This window comes from Aedes albopictus, chromosome 2, assembly GCF_035046485.1.
Source record: "Aedes albopictus strain Foshan chromosome 2, AalbF5, whole genome shotgun sequence".
Taxonomy (NCBI): Eukaryota; Metazoa; Arthropoda; class Insecta; order Diptera; family Culicidae; genus Aedes; species Aedes albopictus.
In genome coordinates, this window is record NC_085137.1 from 27,350,668 (window position 1) to 27,372,247 (window position 21,580).

Below are 21,580 nucleotides of genomic sequence, written 5' to 3' on the forward strand. Positions count from 1 at the left end.
ATCGCCGCAGCCTCATGTGGATTTGATATAAGCGCCGCATGTAGAATTTCTGACCATCAGGTCGCTCATAGTGGTGCGGTCATATTTTTGCACCTTGATGGAAAAGAAGAAGACTAAAGTGCCCCACACAATGCATACGTTTGCGTGTGCGTGACAGTAGTTTGACACATTTCCCATGGGAAAACTGTCAAAAAAACGCAAACTTCGACGGAACGGACGCTATGTGTTCCAGGCTTAACGCGTTTCGCGGATTTATCTTGCAAGGCACAATACATCGTCCTGTGTAATATTCATGCAACCGACGTATTGACCGAGTTGCAGCAGTTCAGATGTAATATTACACAACATTTTTTTCTGTGCAGCTTCGGAACTGGACTTGGATGTCTGTTCTCTGTGCCCGAAGTTTCCTCACACCCGACAATTGAATTTTCTCAAAATCTATACATGAAACCTAACGTCGGACATAGTGCGCTGGGGTAGTGGACCTGGCCCTCTATCCACACTCAGCCAAATAACCTTATGTCTACCATAAGGCCGAACTTATGAAACGGCCTTTAAATAATTCATAATGATTCGGGTGAATTTCATAAGGTCACTCTATGACGTAAAATCGTCTCACAGCTTGGCTTTTATTCATGTTTAGCAACATGGTATTCTCAAGCGTCGGTAGCCGTGTGGATATTTAAAACACGGGTTCGGCGATCCCGACGTTCATGGATCGAATCCAGTCTGCATCATTTTAGGATTTTTTTGTTCTTTTCATAAGTCTATCTTATGAAATTTGTCATAGCAAGCACGATTAATTTTTATAAGGTTTTCTTATGTCATCCATAAGAATTAGTTATAGCAAATTTTCAAAAGGTATTTCGATGAATTTCGCTAGTTTTTTTTCGCTGAGTGCAGCGCACTATGCCCGACGTACGTCCGACACACGGTTTAGGAGAAAAATCGATTTTCGCGTATCATCCTGGCACCACTTCCGAAGTTAGGCCCGACGCACGGATTTGGAGAAAAATCCAACTTCGCTAGTCGAAGATTCCGGATTTCAACTGCACGGAGAATACTGTGTACAGCTTCGGCCGTCATCTCTGCTATCGAATTTTCATATCGAACCCTGCAGCATTTTCTCGAGAATCGAATCACAAACACGCTGCAGCTGCAACTATCGGATGTCTACTGTACCAGATATATACGCGTTTCAAACATTTCCGCGAGAACTCGCTGGGCTACATCAAAGATGCCGTTACCCAGAGTGCACGTTCACGGTACTCTGTGATGACACCAGCACGGAAATTACGCTTTATGCAACTTCAATCTCATTATTACTCAAATCAGTATCGTTTCTTTTCAGGTAATAGCTTCATTCAATTCAATAAAACAAATTTACAAAGAGTGAAAATGCATGAAACTATTAAATAATAATAATAGCTCCTCGTTCATTTTCATTTATACAGCTAAAATCGGTTAATATTTATTATTAGTTCAGTTTCGCCCTAACTTTTATTTTTGAACCGACTTTTGTCTCATTTCGTTTTGATGTGTGGAAAATTCGCAACGCGACGGCAACGGCTCGCACTCACGGGTGAAGAGCGAGAGAAAATCCAGTTCACATCTGTCAAATTGGGGAGTGTTTTTACTGCTGACTGCGTTCCCGTGCAAAGTGTTAAGTTTTCTTTTCGGTAGGAAAATTTGCCTGTTTTCTGCCGTTTTTCCGGATTTATTTCATGTTCCGGATGTGCGCCAGCTAGAGTTTCGCCCAATCCGCGCGGGGATCGATCGTTTCGGGTGTTTTCGGATGTGCGATTAGTGTTCGTGGGGGCAGAAGTCGCTTTCGACGACGTCGGTGGGGGAGCAAGCGAGAGAGGGAGATAGTGGAACAACACCTACAGAAGAGTTCCGCAAGAGGATCCGTTTTTTAGGGCGATTGGTGATATTTACGGTGGAGGAAAGTGAATGCCGCAACCGGACCGGGACAGCGAAGGGAACAAAATGACGATGAGCGACGACGGGAATGGGACGGGGAACTCTGCCGCCGTGACAAATTCCACCAATAACAATTCCCTTTTGACAAGCACAACAAACGGAACCAATGGAGGAGGAGGAGGAGTTGTAACAGGAACCCCCGGAACCGGTGTCAATAACAATGGAAACAAACTGAATAATCTCGATAAACGGCCCAGCGGCAATAACAACGGAAGTAGCACCAACGGAACTAGCGCAAGCGCCAGCTCCCGGTTCATCATTCCGAAGCAACACGAAGTAGAAACTCTCCCGCAGCTGAAGGATGCTCCGCCGAACGAAAGGGAGGAGCTCTTCATCCAGAAGCTGCGCCAGTGTTGTGTCCTCTTTGACTTCTCCGAACCGCTGAATGACCTCAAATACAAGGAGATCAAGCGATGTGCCCTCCAGGAGATGGTCGAGTACCTGAGCAGCCAGCAGCAGGTTATTACGGAAGCGATCTACCCAGAGGCCGTCCAGATGTTTGCGGTCAATCTGTTCCGCACCTTGCCGCCGTCGTCCAATCCGAACGGGGCCGAGTTTGATCCGGAGGAGGATGAACCCACCCTGGAAGCCAGCTGGCCACATCTCCAGATTGTGTACGACCTGTTCTTGAGGTGAGTAATGTAGATTGGATGGATATGTCTCTAGATATAGGCAAAACGAAAAGTTGGCACGATAGAAAGCAATTTAGTAGGGTGATCGATTGACGTCATAATTAAATACATCTCTTGGTCGAGCATCTGAAGTCGCTGAATGTAATCGCTACCTTTCAACAAAAAAAAACTAAGAACGATGTTTGGCCGGATCGATAAGCATTTGCATGAACTAGTAATAATACCTACCTTTTTGATTTTGTTTGGCAGAATCGGGCCTGTACTACTTAAATTGAAAATAAAATGATATTTTTTTTGTAGGTGCATGAATGTTCTTGCTGTTGAGTTTAACCAAATAATTTCGAAATCATTTGAGCAGTGGAATTTCTCGAAGTATATCCATTCATTCCAACTTTTTCGAAAAAAATGGTATAGCAGAAGAGATTCGATGCGTTTCGCCATACAACCTGGAATGATTTTCCTTCTGCTGGTCAACTATAAACTCGTACAAAGCGGGGATTCTATATTTTTTGATAAAAGCTTCAAATTTATTATGTTTTTCTGTTTTTTGCTAATTTTTTTCTGGGAAATGAGTGAGGAAAGGACTTGTACTTCATATACCCAATGGTTTAGAATTTCTGGAGGAATTTCTTTTGATGCACTGCAAATGTCTTTAGAGAAGACCTCAAAAATGTTTGAAAATTTTAGTGGAGTAGGGTTTATTCAAATATTAGGTAACGCTAAGGAGGGAGGGAGGGAGTCTAGCGCTGTGTTACGCTTCATAAAAAATTCAAAATTTCTCATGCAAAAGTCGTTACGTGAGGGAAGGAAGGGGGTCCAAAATTGCAAAATTTTGCGTTACGTAATATTTGAATGAACCCGTACTTCTAAAGTTCTTGGAGAATTTTCACGGGCCACTTCTATCTGACATTACCCGTGTAGAGCGAAATGGCAAATGAAGGGCGAATTTTACCATTAAAATAGAATGTTTGAGTGGCAAAATTTGATATTAGTTTGTTTGAAATAAGAGTTAAAATAACAAAAATAATAACCAAATTTCTATGGCATAACAACTAAAGAATAACTGATTTTGCCATTGTAATAACAAAATAATAGTGTAGGCGCGGTCCAAGACGTAGAATAGCAATCACGGTTCTAATAGCGAATCCATTTATTTCGGAAGAAGCTTTAATGCTAAAATAGATATATTTTTATGATTTACAGACCTTAATGAACTATGATCAACCAATACTCACAACTCCGTGTCTCTAGTCAATTCTTTCTTTCATGTCCGGGGAATGACGATATGCGGCCGAGTAAAACACTTAACACCCGCGGACATTACATTATAAAAACATGCACGTTTATTGGACTATTTACAGTATGTACATACACAATATTACAATTACACACTACACATTAAAAGTAATATCGCGGAGAGCGCGCGCGGGCAGCATCTTGCTGCTGTTGCAGATGATGGCGTTCTGTTGTTCTGCTGTATGTTCGTCGTCGTCGTCGGCGGCGGCGGCGGTCGTCGTCTATCCGTCGTCTTGATAGACACGAGCCGAGCCGATCATGGGGGTAAACAAATGTTCGTTCACAACACTTTCCGTCCTGACAACCGTCCTGTGATAATTCATCTAGTCAATCTACCTATTTTAGTCAACATAATCGTCTTAGTTATGAGTTATTCAATAGATTTTAAGTTTACTCACTGTCGTAGTCGTTGTTGATCGTATTAGATGTATAGTTTAAGATTTATTGTAGTAAGTAGAGTATAAATTCTGCTTGGAAGTTAACCTATAAATGTAGATTTTGTGCAATAGTTAGTTCAATCTTCCGGTATCAATCTGCATTTTTCACTCACAAGCAATAGGAAATTCATTACAATTCACGGTTCCTATTTCATAGTTTTCCAATTAGAAATTTAAGTAGTTTTAACCAATTTTAATAAGAAACTTTTAACTGCATGCCATTCATTAGCCACATTTCTCACTTTTGTTTATTCTACCTGACATTTGGAGCTATCTTCATCTAGGGGATTCTGGGGTAATACGCACCAGTTAAGGAAGATGCGTCCAAATGCATATAAAACGACAATAATTTATTGTTTTAATGCATGCATTCATTGCAAATACTTGCATTCTAAGCGATCTCGAACAAAACTTTGGCCTTAATATACTGCCGTGAATCGCAAGTCAGTCCCATCTGCATTTTGGACAAAAATGAGTTAATGGCCGTCTTAGAGCTTTCTTCGGATGATCTTTCAGCTGCGTGCAAAAAAAATATATAGTTTGTTCAGTAAAATGGAAAAACAACACCAAGTCAGATTGTCCCATAATGAAATGTAATCGCAAGTTAGTCCCATTACGAACTTGTACGCCCTCCAGTACAAGACCTAACACTATTTTAGCCAGTTTTATATTTTTCACTGTTACGTTTTCACGTTTGAAACAATATGTGAAAGTTTCATGATGATCGCAGAAGTTTTCAATTCATGGCGATTTTTTAGAGTTTCGTATAGAAATCGAATTTGAAAACTTCAGAGGCCATTTTCTCAATGCCTACTTTTTACATATGGGACTGACTTGCGATTCACGGCAGTATAGTACATATAGCTTTTGAAAATAACGTTTTTTGTGAAGACCAACATTACGGCTTCGTATGTTTATGCGGGGCAGTATGCACCCATGCTCGGGGTAAAATGCACTACAACAATGGGGCAGGATGCACTCAAACAAAGGGGCAAGACGCACCACAACATTGGGGCAAGATGCACTGTCGAGTTTATAAATCTCTTCCCATTTGAGAGAAAATGCATGTTTTCTAAGGTTTTAAGGCGAATAATAGCTCAATTTCATTTGCGATTACTTACACAGTGCTCATAGATATGATTACAGCTTGTTTTCTATAGGTGCGTTTTGCCCCAACACCTGGAGTGCATATTGCCCCAATCAAGAGTAAAAAATAAAATTGTTTAAAATATACAATTTATGTACATTTTTTTTTTGTCTTTATTATCGAGACTTTCAGCCCGAGGCTGGTTCGTCTCCGAAAGGTTATGAGTCAAAACAGATACAGAGTGTGGAGACTATTTTTTCTTACTTAGTAAACGTTCAACCTTTTTTGCTTGTTTTCTGGACATTCGTTCCCTCTTGTCATTCCAAGCTCGAATTGCTTCGGTAGTTGCAACCTTAAAATCAAGTAATTCTAATTCACTTTCACTGTCACTGTCAGTGTCCACTTTGGTATTGCTATCCCCTATGTGGCCAGAATTATTTTGCACATCATCAGATATTGTTATCATGCTGCCGTCGTCGCTTTCATTGTCTTTCGTTTGTGGCCTTTTCTCCTGTGGCTGGTTGTTGGAATCTGCAGAGTCAATAGACAGTTGGCGCTTCTCTGTTTTCTTTGTGATTTCTTTTCCTTTCTGTTGTCGTTTGTGTGTTGTTCCACTCGAACACCCGGCGGCTCCTGACTCGTCCCGTTCGAATTCGGTAGCTTGTGTTGACTGTTGTTTTCCCTGTTGCTTTTTTACTTCTTCGCCCCGCTGTGGTGTCATAATCGGACAGGCTTTTTTGAGATGCGTATCCAATTTGCACACGTAGCATTTCAATTTCATCCCATCAAAATAGATTCGCCCTTTCCTACCGAAGAAGGCGAGCGATTCCGGGATTTCCGTCTTGATGTCCATGAGTACTCCACGGACACCAGAAAACATATTCAGACCGCTGTCAGCTGGAAATCGTTCACGAACGACGCGTTTAACTGTGCCGTAATTTCCCAATACTGAAGACAATTCAGAATCTGGTACCTCCGGCGGAAGATCAAACACCCGAACGTATCGTGTGTGACCTCCCGCTACCGACATGTGCACCATCACTTTTTTTCCGCCGGTGTAAAGAAACGGCAGCACACGCTGTTGTTCTGCAGAACAAAGTTCATCGCACTTTCACACTTGAAACGAATGAACACGGCTTTCTCGTCAGAGATTTTGTATGCCGTGTCCATCATTGACCGGTCACCTTTGAGGGTTTTGACAAACCGTGCCATATCCTCAATAGTTGGCTGTGCAGCGTTTTCGGGAAATTGAAAAGCTAAAGTAAATTTAACTTCTATTTCGTTTCCCATTTCGACTACTAGTTTTGTTGAAATTTTCAACCGCGCGTCCGAGTAACTGCTGTGTAGCGAAAAATTACAACCAGCCTCAACAAACGGTAGCTGTCATTACTGTTTATGTTATTAATTCTACGCTTAGTATTACCCTCAATTACCTGAATAAATACAACAGCTTAAGATATTTGGTCGGTTTTCACCATCAAATCGTTCGACAAACGATCGGAAAAATTACATCAGAAACCTGCGTTTTGATTTAATTCATTTTTCTCACTAATTACGTAACGCAGATATGTAAAATTTTCCAGGTGCTCATTTATAAGGACGTTCTATTAGACTGGCAAGGTTTCAAAGCTCCAAAACCGATCATTCCTGAAAAATCAACGGGGTGCGTGTTGCCTCGACAGTGCATATTACCCCAGATGCCCCTACATCTCCACTCATACCATTAAAGCTAGAAATCCTCTACATAGAGATGAGCGGAAGTTACATACGTCGATTCGGCAACGCTGTTTGTTTTGTTTACAACAGCTGCCAACACTTGCTACAAAGCTAGATGTTCAAACTTTGTGCGTGACTTCGTTGTGGTTCAAGTTGTTTTGTTTACATTTTCTAATTATGGTAGAATTTTTTCTTCAAAATTTTGTTGAAATAGCGGAGCAATCGAAGAAATCTGAAATACATTGCAAAAGTGTTACGCTAATCATATCGGCAGAAGTGAAGCAAGAAGCAGCAATGGAAGTTTTTTCGACAACTTCAGCAACAAAAGTGTCGTCATATGCATGAGCTTTTGAAAGCAGAATTAGAGCCGATGCACACGAGCGTTGCAGACGCTGCGTTCCTGTGGGGTATGACATTGCGTGACGCACACGGTGCGGCGCGGTTGCGGTGCGATAGCGTTGCGTTCTCGTGTGCATCCTCCCATTTGATTGTGTGTAACTCAGGACGCACTTGCGTGCACGCTGCGTGGACGCGCCGCCCGTGTGCATCGGCTCTTAATAAATTTTTATCTTTTTACTAAACATACATATACCGCCAATATCTCGATATTAAAAATAAATAATTTTAATTTATTTAGTTCCGATTGCAATACCGTTCAAACGACGCCTTCCTACGAACGATAAGCATGTTCATTTGGCTCACACTTTGACAGTTCTCTCTGCACGATTGGCTCACAATGGCCGCCTCCGCAGATCTCTATAATGTAGGATTACTAATTAAAGCTAACGGGTGACAAGCCGTCCGTCAAACCTGCAGCATCCCTGTGGTCCATTTCTGCTGCCGCGCTGACGGTTGTAACGCCTCCCGCAACAAATAGCAAAAAGAATGTCAAAATAATAACCCTGGCCAAGTTCACAGGGTTTGACGGTATTAAAGTGAAGGTTATTGTAATGTAGTATTCTTTAGTGAATCATATCACTTCTTCAACACTTTAATACGCCTCTAACGGTTCATCACTAACCGGCTGCTGCAGATGGAGTATGGCTGATCATATGTTTTGGCATATTCATCAGACATGCTCGATAAACACGGAGGGACCGCCGGGTCTCAATAGATTCTATAACCAAGTAATAGTTCCAAGTCGGTTAGAATTGAGAAGTTTTTGAAGATCGTTACAAATTCTAGTAGAAATATTATAGGTTTTGTGACAGGTTTTGAAACCTTTTTATTGCCAGTAGACTTGAAAATGCTGTTTGGGCTTTCTTTCCCACATTTTTGGTTGATTTTGATTAACTACTAAATTTACTATAATTTCAGTAATATTATACAATACATACATACAATATATACAATAGTTAAATATATTTAAATTAGTAAATTATCAAAACAAATTTGCTTTCTTAAATATTACAATGATATCCAGTAATATTCTCTTTATATAAATCTAGTGAAATCAATCGAAGAATAGGAAGGAAAGTTGCAGTACTTAATAGTGCTAATAGATTCGAAGCTAACGTGCGAGCAATGGATTACTGCACGAATTTATACTGGCCTGCTTGCTCTCACACATGGTTTGACTTTGAGGCGGTGAAGACACCGCTCAAACGTCAAATTTTCTTTGGGATTGGGCGGGCTAGCCAAAGCTCGTGCAGTGGACCATACTTTAACACTTTATTGACGCCAATGCGTTCGACGTGACATTTTGGACAAAAACTGATTGTTTCTAAGCTGAAGGACGTAACTTTTGTATGACTAGGAGAGAGAATGACATGGTTTATCTAGGTAGGACCGATAGAACAAATGAACGGATTGGCTCTGTTTTAATAGTTAGGTTGTTTTCGTATCTCGTATCATTGGAAGCTCATGACATGTTCAAAACTAGTGGCTATCATTGGGGATGGCGCCAGTGCTGTAGGTGGCTACCACACCTATGTATCGCAGTAAAGGTTGTTCGTCTACAATTGGTATTTGACCGTAATTAATTTGATTACACATTTTACATAATATTTCATGGAGATAGCATAGGCACAGTTTGTCAACATAGACAGAATTTTTTGCGTTGTGTTATTTCCAAGAAGTAATAGCAAAGGTATAAACATTTCTGTTGCTTCAGGCTCCGCGGGTAAAGATTTATTCTGATAGCTTCATAGATTTTACATGACTGAGGGCGGGCATGACTAATACATCTACGGAAGGGAAAATGCAAAATTTTGATTAAAACTACTTGGGCACAATGTAAAAACTAGTGTTAAATAGGGCAACATAGCCTATTTCGTCTAAACACTGGTTTTTGTAGAGATGAAATTTGAATAACGGGTTCAGCCTTGACAAACATAGCTGTCACGCAGCTCCAACTGAAAACCCTTTGTTGGAGCCAATGAACATCCCTAGCAGCTGGACTCATCAACGACAATTATCTGTGTCGCAACAATGACGTCATCATCAGCATCCATCTATATACTTATTTGTCTATTGTCAGTAGTCATTCGTCTCGTCATGTTAGTCTTGTAGTCAGTACAATGTAGCTTTAATAAATGTTACTTTTATATTTGTTTTATTGTTTGTATAACTCGCGTTTAAATGTTCTCGACCACCCGAAAACGCAGTATACAACAGTGGCGACGAGGATTTTGGAAATCTCGGTGAATTTATGAAGCATTTACCGAGATGCGTGCAGTGCTCTAAAGGAGAAAAATAATCCATACCATGATCAATCGCCCCGGGTCGAACCATATGCATGCAGTGCCAGCAGCTAAAGATGGTCCCCACTCAGCAAGACTAACTCAGCTTTCACAGGGGCAGCATTCGCAACATGCAGATCATGCATCGCAAGCAAATCAATTTTTCTCCTATCAGTCATTCCAAAATCAATGTTCATCGTATGAGCATCAAGCACTTCAGTACGGTGCCCCTGTGGTGCATGTCTACCATCAGACGGAACAACTACCCGTCAAGGTGTCACAAGATCTCGCAAGGGATGGGCCAAGCACTATTGAGTTATCACAAGCACAATGCGTATCGTCATGCACCACACAGTCGATATCTTCAGTAGACGCAAACATGCCGCTCGATCCAAAAATTCAACAACACAACGAGACAATGAACAGTATATTGTTGTCTCTACAGCAGCGGCAGTGTCTTATCGATCAACTGATGGCGAAATATTTGGCGTCTCGCGATATTCAGTTACTCCCAGTTGGTAGCTACTACACACCGTTCAGCCAAACGGACCCGCCCGTAATACCAGTGACACCATCATCCACGGAAGATTCCTCCCATGAGCCAGTACATACGAGCAGCATTTCCAACTACAGCAGGGAGGGAGAAGCTTCAACCAAACCAGAGCAGATCGATTCGAGCAATCCGGCGGAGATCAAGCGTGATTTCTTATTTGATGTGAAACGGCAATCTTCTTCTGCATACAGATTAGACTGTTTCATCAAACCGCAACAAAAGCAGCTGCAACTGAAACAATCGCAAAATCCGCTGAAAATAAAGTGTTTGATTCATCTAATAGACCGAAACGGATTTCCAATGCAACGAAAAAGGCATAGCATAATCAATGTTATTTTAACTCGTGCACATGTGACCACGTACATAATCTGTAAAGGCCATCACAAATTTCACCGTCAAGGATATGCAATCATTTGGCCTAGAACAACCGCTACTCGTCGCAAGCTCTTCGTCTGGATTTTACTATGCTTTCTGTTACAGAGCATCTGTGTTCTTCGTAGGCACGAAAAACACCAGGATAGTTCTGATACCACTCAACAAATTAGAGGGGGAGATGTTGGAGCCAATGAACATCCCTAGCAGCTGGACTCATCAACGACAATTATCTGTGTCGCAACAATGACGTCATCATCAGCATCCATCTATATACTTATTTGTCTATTGTCAGTAGTCATTCGTCTCGTCATGTTAGTCTTGTAGTCAGTACAATGTAGCTTTAATAAATGTTACTTTTATATTTGTTTTATTGTTTGTATAACTCGCGTTTAAATGTTCTCGACCACCCGAAAACGCAGTATACAACACCCTTAAAAAAAAGAATAACATAATTTAATATGATAGTAAGTTATGTTATTGTTTTGATATTGTAGCAGGATAGTATGATAGTCCCTGGCCAAGTTCGCAGGTTTTGACGGTATTAAATTGAAGGTTATTGTAATGTAGTATTCTTTAATGAATCACATCACCTTTTTAACACTTTAATGCGTCTCCAACGGTTCATCATGAACCGGCTGCTGCAGATGGAGTATGGCTGATCATATGTTTTGGCATATTCATGAGACATGCTCGATAGACACGGAGGGAAGAAGTATTATAGGTTTTGTGACAGGTTTTGAAACCATTTTGATGCCAGTAGACTTGAAAATGTTTGGGCTTCCTTTCCCACATTTTTTGGTTGATTTTGATTAACTACTAAACTGCCCCACTCGCATAACAGTCCCATCTTTGCTGGGTTTCCTATTCATATGGGACTGTTATGCGAGTGGGGGCCGTAAATTTACTATAAATTAAGTAATATACAATAATTAAATATATTTAAACTAGTAATTTTATCAAAACAGATTTCCTTCTTTTAAATATGACAATGATATCCAGTAATATTCTTTAAATCTAGTGAAATCAACCGAATAGTAGGAAGGAAAATTGCATCACTTAATAGTGCTGATAGATTCGAAGCCTACATGCGAACAATGGATTACTGCACGAATATATACTGGCTTGTTTGCTCTCACACGAGTTTTGACTTTTGAGCGATGTCGACACCGCTCAAACGTCAAATTTTTTTTTGGAGTGGACGGGCCAGCCTAAGTTTGTGCAGTGGACCGCTTTATTGACGTCATAATGCGTTCGACGTGACATTTTGGACAAAAACTGATTGTTTCTAATAAGCTGAAGGGCGTAACTTGTGTATGACTATAGTTTGTCTATCATTGGGGATGGCACCAGAGCTGTAGGTGGCTACCAACATAGGTACGGTTGTTGTTTTCAACACAGTAACGGTTGTTGTTTTCAATTGGTATTTGATCGTAATATTTCTTGCAGATAGCATAGGCACAGTTGTCAACATAGACAGCATTTTGTGTTATGTTATTTCCAAGAAGTAATAGCAAGGGCATAAACACTAGTGGGGCTTCAGGTTCCGCGGGTAAAGATTTATTCTGATAGCTTCATAGACTTTACATGACTGAGGGCGGACATGACTAATACATCTACGGGAGGGAAAAGGCAAAATTTTGATTAAAACTACTTGGGCACAATGTAAAAACTAGTGTTAAATTGGGCAACATAGCCTATTTCGTCTAAACATTGGTTTTTGTAGAGATGAAATTTGAATAACGGGTTCAGCCTTGACAAACAAGCTGTCACACAGCTCCAACTGAAAACCCATAAAACAAGATATTGTGGATAGTATGATAGTAACATTTGTTATTATTATGTTATTATACTATTTAATAATAACTCGCAAATTACAAGTTTTACAATGATAGCATATTTTGTTATTTTTATGTCATCCTGAGCTATTCACAAAAAAACTAAAGAATTGCAAATTTTGATATGATGACAAAATATGTTATTCTTTTGTTATTGGTTTGTTATTCACCTCTATCCGGGAACTGAACACTTCCGCTGCTACTACCCTGGGCAAAACCTTGTGATCAGCTTGATTGCTGTCAGGTCTCGGGGCGTAAAAGTTTCTTTAGAGCCGATGCACACGGGCGGCGCGTCCACGCAGCGCGCACGCAAGTGCGTCCTGAGTTACACACAATCAAATGGGAGGATGCACACGAGAACGCAACGCTACCGCACCGCAACCGCGCCGTTTGCGGCACGCAATATTGCGAATCTTTTCTGAAATTCGCATACTGGCCAACAACTTGTGCGCCGACAGCCCATGCGCCGGGTTGTGCGCCATACAAAATGTAAATAAACAACTGTCAAAATGGTTCGCGCTAAGAGCTCTATCTCTCTTAGGGTTCGGATCAATTTTTTGTCTTAAACATTGAACTTCGTTATGTCTGAAAATAATGTACAGCAAAGATTATTGTTGACGGTAACACCGCTTTTACTTCATTAAACCACTGATTAATAGTGATTTGGCTAGTGAAAAACTTGGCGCATTGGCAATCGGCGCGCAAATTGTGCGCTGGTGTGTGGATTTGACATCATCGCAAAGGGCCCAATACACAGTATACCCTGGCGCGCAACCCAGAGGTCAAAGAGAAACTTGTCGAAATGCTAAAAATTCTCGAGAAGTTCAATAATCAACGCATGCCCCACAGGAACGCTGCTGCGACGCAGCGGAAATTCACGCAGCGTCAATTAACGCTCGTGTGCATCGGCTCTTATTCTCCAAGAGAAAGATGCACACTCGGCACACTCGTGACGCCAACAAGAACGGATAGGTACACTGTGAGGATACTGTTCGTATAAGGCCTGGGACACACTGGTGGTGTTCGTACCATGGTACAAGTTGTCAAGAAAATTATTTCAAGGCTATCTTGAATGAAGACAATTATCAGTATGAAACTCATTTCAAGATAATTGTACCATGGTACGAATACCACCAGTCTGTCCAAGGTTTAAGACATATATATATATATATAGATGTCGAGGGATTTAGGCGGTGCTTGAAGAGGTCATCATAGCCGGATCGCAGACTCGTTGGTTTTGTAGCTAGAGAGATATAGGAGTGCATTTTCTCTCTAAATGTCACTAAGGGCATTTACTCGATTCTGCGGAAGTCTGCGAAGCTTTCATGCTATCGAGAAATTCTTCCGAGCTGGTACGTCAAGAGAATTTACACAATACCTAATTATTCAGCCATCATGATTAGCTTAAAATGATAACCATATTCTTACACTAATCGTCAATCCTACTTTCTTCTTTGCAGGTTTCTAGAATCGCCGGACTTCCAACCGAGCGTGGCCAAACGGTACATCGATCATGGTTTCATCCTAAATCTGTTGGAGCTGTTCGACTCGGAGGACCCACGGGAACGCGACTTTCTCAAGACTGTCCTTCATCGGGTGTACGGCAAATTTCTCGGTCTGCGGGCTTTCATTAGGAAACAGATCAACAACATTTTCTACAAGTTCATCTACGAAACGGAACACCACAATGGTATCGCCGAGCTGTTGGAAATTCTGGGCAGTATTATCAATGGTTTCGCTCTGCCACTCAAGGAGGAGCATAAGCAATTTTTGCTCAAAGTGCTGCTGCCGCTGCACAAGGTCAAGAGCCTTTCGGTGTACCATCCACAGTTGGCCTATTGCGTTGTGCAATTTCTGGAGAAGGATCCCAGTTTGACACAACCCGTAATCAAGTGTTTGTTGAAGTTCTGGCCCAAGACGCACAGTCCAAAGGAGGTGATGTTTCTGAACGAACTGGAGGAAATACTGGACGTCATTGAACCGGCCGAATTTCAGAAGGTGATGGAACCGTTGTTCCGTCAGATAGCCAAATGTGTTTCGAGTCCGCATTTCCAGGTGGCGGAAAGAGCTCTGTATTACTGGAACAACGAGTACATCATGTCACTGATTTCGGAGAACTCCAAAGTCATACTCCCGATCATGTTTCCGGCGCTGAACAGCAACTCGAAAACGCACTGGAACAAAACGATTCACGGGCTGATCTATAACGCGATCAAACTGTTCATGGAGATGAACCAGAAGCTGTTCGACGAGTGTCACCGGAAGTTCAAGGCCGAGGAGCAGAACGAGCTGGAGAAGTTGAACCGACGGGAAGAGCTCTGGCAGCAGGTGGAAAGTTTGGCCCGGCAGCATCCGATCTATCCGCAGTTCTCCGGCGATGAGGACGGATCCTCTTCCGGTGGCGAGCTGGTTCTCGCCGGTGCTACCAACTCCACGGAGAAGGACCTCGGAGGTCGGCCGTACGGAAGTAGCAACAATTCTAGATCGACCCCAGCGGTTGTCCAGGTTCAGCAGAAAACATAAGAAGGCAGTTCCGGGGTTTTTTGCTACCTGCGTCTTTAGACGGGAGTTTTCTGTTTTAGGCAAGTACCTTTTAAAAAAACATGCGAATGAGCGAATGAGGAAAGCTAGCAAACGAAGGATATTTTTTCTTTTCGAGGAAGCGTTGCGTATATATGTTTTAACAAATGGAAGGAATAAAAAAAATACTAATTTAGGTAATAATGAAGGAAAGTATAAGTATGAACAATTTATAAAGTATATTTAAAACAACACGCTAAGCGTCACATCCTATTTTTCGCTGATTATCAGCAAGGTTTGCTGAAATTTGCAGGGTTGAGAGAGTTTCAGCAATTTTAACTCGGCAAAATTCAGCAAAGACTGTTGATTGCGTTTGGTGTGTAGCCTTCACTGTAAGACTTCAAGCCGAAAATTATGTGCGCAAACATAAAACACAAGAAGAAAGATAGGATCTGTAATTTAAACAAAAGAACAATATTTTATGCTTGAACTGCTGCACAAAGGAGATACAGACACTCATTTAGTGTAAGACTAGCAGCAACACAACAACAACAACAACAGATGGAACTCGGATTCTTCGTTTTATTGATAAAGTTCGCTCACAGTATAAGCAAGAATCGCTCTGCAATGGATAAAGTCGAAAACATTTTACTCTTTCCTTTACTTTCTATACACACACTTATAGTTTAATGGCAAATGCAAAGTATGTTGTAGTATATAGGTTCTTTTGAATTTTGACGAAGGAAGAAAAGAAACACATGCTATTCGATAATTATCAGTCACGGTGCTTCATTTATCGGTACTATTATGAGAAAAACTAAAGAACAAGAACACAATTACTTGGTGGACAGTTTAATACTTCACAATTGGTTCACAAGGTGTTCCACATATTACGTCTAGCTGAAGTTAAGAGCGTTAAAATTAAAAAGTAATCTATGCCGCCTAAATATTTCTTTTAGATATTCTCAATTTTTTTAAGATTCCTCCCAAAAAAATCCAGGATTATCGTTGAAATTCAAGGATTTCTCCAAATATTTTTTCTCGTAATGCCGTCAGAGAAATTTCCGAGCTTTCTTCTAGGATTCTTCCCGAACAATTGCGTTATTTCTTTAGGAACTTGTCTAAAGAATAAAAGTTCTTCCCGATGTTTCATCAGCGTTTAGCCCAGGCATTGCTTCGGTGCTTTCTCCAGGGATTCTTTACGAGAGCCCGCCCGGTATTCCTTGCACGAATCCTTCGGAGATTTTTGTCGTGTTTCTTGCGGGAAATCCCGTTCGGGGTTTCGCCAGCAGTTTCTCCCGCGATTTCTCCGGAGTTTCTAGAGAAATACTTGTAGGAATGAAAAGTCCCATATTTCCAACACAGCAAAAATAATTGCAGAAAATTTCAAAGCCCTGTAGATATTTCTTTGGAGGACTCTAAGGCAACTTTTCGTGTAAAAAATCATCGATAATATTGTTGCAAATGTCCTAGATATGATCCTTGTAGATTACTGAACTCACGCATCAATCCTTGACAAAATTTTGAGAGGCAACTTCCCGCTGAAATTTCTCGTTGGTAAACTCTGCGGAAATGCTTATGTTTTAGAGGATCCACTTGAACAATATCGGAAGAAAAATCTTTTAGGAAATTTGTGATTTTGAAAGCAAGATCAAGATTTTCGGGAACATCTTGATAATAGCGGCTTTTTGTATAAATTGTCTAACGTTCTTATTTTCAAAAACCCGTTCCCACGCTTTCATATACTATAGTTGATGTATTTGCCAATAGTAACGGTAAATGACGCACCTGGATTATCATATTTGAAACTCTACTCTTTTAAGAAGAAACACTCTACCTGTACTACTTTATCGTTAAAACCCCGTTTCAATGAAAACAGCAATTTGCTCTAGAAATTATAGAATGGCAAATAGAACACACGCCCACACCCAAATTCTCACACGTAATTCAATAATGGAGAAGTAATCCAATCACAGATTGTATGTAAAGTTATAATTTTCCCTTGAACGTGGATTAATTTATCTTACCGGGAATCTTTGGCCGGGATGTTGGTTCCATTCCTATCGGATTTATTCCCGTTCAGGGATGTAACCACCACCAACCGATGATTCACCGCACCCCACACTAACAAGTAAATTATAATATATCTCGTTCGTTACAATTGTATTATTTCTAACTGTGACAGAAGAGAGACAGACAAAAAAGCAAAAACCGAAAAAAAGTGAAATGCAACATAATTCCAAATGTTTCTGTGTAATACCTACCTATACCGATTGGGAAGGCACGCGAGAGGAAAAAGAAAATCAAAGTCGAACACGTATGGCAGAAGAAGATAATTGTTAGAAATTTTCACTAATAAAAACGGCAAAATTATTACAAACACAAACACTTCGTTGGAATCTATTGCAAGAGTTGTGAAAATCTCGCCTATCATGATGAAGCCTATAGGAACATAGGTGAAACTACTGAGGGCACCCCTTAGAATTTGAATGCATTGCTGTAAGAAATGGAGCGATGAATGGTGACTGGATGAACTAATGAATATTTGTTTGTAGTGCACCCTCTGACAAAATCCGTAGTTTCGCCCATGAATAGGAACAAAATAGAAGAAAGAAATGCACTGCTATTGATGAATACCATTTTTACAATCTGAATTGGTGAGCTCGTCCCATTCGTTTAATGATCTATCATGAACTTTCACACTTTTCTAAAAAGTATACAGAATGTCTATTTGAATTTAGTTTTCTGATTCAAGAATTGCCTATTACACGGGTTCCCAACCGGTGGTCCGCGGCCCCCTGGGGGCCGTGAAGGCGGTCTAGGGGGGCCGCGACGTTATACCAAAAAAAAAAATATCTAATTTTTATTCTATTTTGTGGAAATTATATCAATTTTTAATTGTGTATACCGCCACCCCCAAAAGCCAGAATTTGAGGATCAAATTTTCAGTATAAAACGCCTTCAGAAGAAAAAAATTTTCGGCTGCGCCGCTATTTTTCAGCTATGATTCAAATTGAATGTTCATGACATCATTTTTACGAAATATGAGTGTCATTGATCGTCAAAAATCCCTCCCACAGTAAATTTCTGGCTACTTCACTGTACCCAAAAACTCGGTTTCGTTCATCTAATTCATATTTTTTTTCTAAAAATTTTCATTGGGCCGCGGATGTTTTGACAATTCTTAAAGGGGGTCGCCACCTCAAAAAGGTTGGGAACCCCTGGCCTATTAGATGTAAACACATAAATTACGAAGGTAGGCGATTTTTCAGGTAGATCGTGTTGTACATCTAGATACATGTTAACACAGGAAGTAAAACTATCTTGTTCGGTGATTTAAAACGGTATTATTCTCTCTGTCTGTACTCAGGGCCGATTTCTTCACCCGGGCTTAAATTTTAAACCAGGCTTAGCAAAATTTTAAGCCAGGCTTAACTTTTTTTCGATTTCTTCACTTCGGCTTAACCACTAAACCCGGTTTAATAAAGCTACGGTTTACGTTAAGTGTGGCTTATTTTAAGCGGTTAAGCGGTTTGAGTTTCTTCACCTGCTTCATGGATACATTTTTGAAACAGCAGAAAATATTTTTAATGTAACATGTACACTTAGGAACGATACAAATGTAAAAATTTTGGATACGGATGGAGGCGATCATATAGAAAATGATAATCTACATCCAGCGCGTCGCCAATATAAAATATTCAACATCGGTTTTTGGGACAATCAAGTTTTTACATTAGATTGAAAGTCTTCAAAAAGGCACCGTGTTTGCAAATTTGTCATCTTGATTTGGAAATCGAAAGCACATTTGAAATGAAGTTTCCATTTATTTATATCCAGTCCTTTCCATAATGTCAGGTCACAATGAACAATGTTATGGTTCAAGAGATATTATTTTTTTAACAAACAAATTACACTAAAAAAATTCTTCAAATAACTTTTTATACACTGATTTCTTACAGAAACTTAGTTCAAAGCACGTTTAGCCCATCGAATATTCAACATTTTGACTCATAATTCTAAATATAAAAAAGTATTAGTCGTGGTGTACTTCTAAACATGACTTTTTTTGAATACCCAATGGGGTGACGATGGCTATTATCGGCAGGTTTGTTCTTTTTGTCGTGGGGGTTTTTCGTTGGCCAAAATGCCTGAAACATTGCCATATCATTCAGCTTAATTTGGAAGGATTTGTGGCCAACTTTGAGTTCAATAGGTTTCAAAAAACCTTTTATGGCGACGAAAACAAAACTGCCGAAAATACATAAGTTCCACTACCTAAAAATGACGCAAGTGGATTTTAATAGTTATTTATGCAACAAGTTGCAAAATGATGATTTTTTCAGCACAAGTCGTACATTTATCCAACGAGGCTTGCCGAGTTGGATAAATACGGCGAGTGCTGAAAAAATCGAGTTTTGCAACGAGTTGCATACAAAGTTTTTTGTAATTACGAAAAACACCCTTTTAGTGCGAACTTTTCTAGCTACACAAACATGTATCAGAAGGAACCACGTGCGCGCGCTCATGCTTGTCGGCGTAGTTTTTCGTTTGATCAGGTAGGCTCTGGTGTAGTAGGCGTCACCAATGATCGAGCTCCCGTTGTCAAACAGTTGTGCGCGGGCAAAAGCAAAAAGCAGATTCAGCAGCTGCCTCTACACTTGATTTGTAGTTCAAATCCGAATGAAAATCGTCCTGATTCGCATTCGAGCTGCTCTGTAGATGTAGAGGTAGAGGCTGAATCTACGGAAGGCATGGTGGTAAGTGAAAAGTGCGTGCGAGCAAAAGTGCCGAAAAGTGCTACTTTTCAGCACTCTTAAGAGTGCCGAAAAGTAGTACTTTTCGGCACACTTGTATTAGGGGTGAAAAGTTGGACATTTCAGCATACTTCAGCCAACTGAAATGTTCAACTTTTCACAACGTAATTACAAAAATATCTTTTCGCAACTCAGCACTATGAAATTTGATTTATACTTGCCGTATCACAACGGACTAGTTTTTCATACTATACCGAAAAAATTGCAATATGATTCATGAGCACGATGGTACTGATAGAAATAATCATATTCTAGTGATTTGTTTTTCACTGCAAAAATGTTTTGCAACTCGTTGCAGAGGAATTCCTGGAGGAATCACAGATAAATTCCTAGAAAGAAGTTCCCTGGAAAAATCTCTTAAAGAAATTCCAGAAGGAACCCCTGGAGGAGTTTCTGAATGAGTTCTTGGAGGAATTTCTGGAGCAAAAACTGGAGGTGTTCCTGAGAGAATTCCTGGACAAATATCTGGAGGAATCTCAGAGGAACCTCTGGAAAAATTCATGGGGCTATCTCAGAAGAATTCCTAGAGAAACTTCTGGTGGATGTCTTGAAGGATTTTCTGGAAAAATCTCAGATGAATTCCTGGAGAAAAACATAAAGAAATTCCTCTAGGAATGCTTGAAGGGCTCCCCGAAAGAAATTTCTGGATGTATTCCTGGATGATCTTGTGGAAGAATCTCTGGAGGAATCCCTGGAAAAATCCTGGAGGTATCTCGGAGTAATCCCTGAAGAAATCTCTGGAGAAATTCATGGAGGAAATCCTGGAGAATTTCTCGAAGAAAATCCTAGAGGAATCCCCGAAAGAAATTCCTGCAAGAATTTCTGGAAAAAATGTGTAGGAATCGCAAATAAATTCCTGGAAGAATTCCCGAAGGGAATCCTTAAACAAATTCAGAAAGAATTCCTGGAGGAACCCCTGGAGGTGTGCCTAGAGAAATCCTTGGGCAAATTCCTTGAGGAATTCTGGGAGGAATCTCAGAGGAATTCCAGAAGAAATTCCTGGATGATCTAGTGGAAAAATCTCTGAAAGAATCCTTTTTAAAAATCCTAAAGGAAATCCTGGAAGAGTTGCTAGAGGAAACTTTGAAGGTATTCTTGAAGGAATCTCTGGTAAAATCTCAAAGGAATTCCTGGACAAAAACCTGAAGGAATTCCTCGAGGAATCCTTGGAGGGATTCCTGGATAAATTCCTGGAGGAATCCTCGGAGAAATTCCTGGAGGAACTCTTGTAGGAATCGCAGATAAATTCCTAGATGAATTCCCAAAGGGATCTCCTAAAGAAAGTCTTGGAAATATTCCTGCAGGAACCCCTGAAGGTGTTGCTGGAGGATCTTGTGGAAGAATCTCTGGGGAAATCCCTGGAAAAATTCCTCGAGGAATTCTTGGAGAAATTCCTCTAGGAATCCCTGGAATAATTCCTGAGGAATCCCTGGAAGAAATTCATGCAGGAATTCCTGTAGAAATCGTAGATAACTTTCTGAAGGAATTCCCGCAGGGACCCCTTAGTGAAAGTCCTTGAAAAATTCCTGAAGGAGCCGCTGGAGGTGTTCCTGGAGGAATCTTAGAGGGAATTCCTTCAAGGAGAAATCCATAGAAAAAAATTTTGGAGATATTTAAGAGGAATTTCTGAAGAACTCCCTGGAGTTCC

The 21,580-nt window shown here is 40.5% G+C and overlaps 1 protein-coding gene across 1 annotated transcript; it reads left to right on the plus strand.

Moving 5' to 3' along the window:
* Positions 1-1,579: 1,579 nt before the first annotated feature.
* LOC109429667 (serine/threonine-protein phosphatase 2A 56 kDa regulatory subunit gamma isoform) lies at positions 1,580-15,932 on the plus strand. The gene is made up of 2 exons (XM_029863994.2): positions 1,580-2,615; positions 14,056-15,932. The coding sequence occupies exons 1-2, from the start codon at positions 1,954-1,956 to the stop codon at positions 15,116-15,118; spliced, it is 1,725 nt and encodes a 574-aa protein (XP_029719854.2). The 5' UTR covers positions 1,580-1,953; the 3' UTR covers positions 15,119-15,932.
* The last annotated feature ends 5,648 nt before the right edge of the window (positions 15,933-21,580 follow it).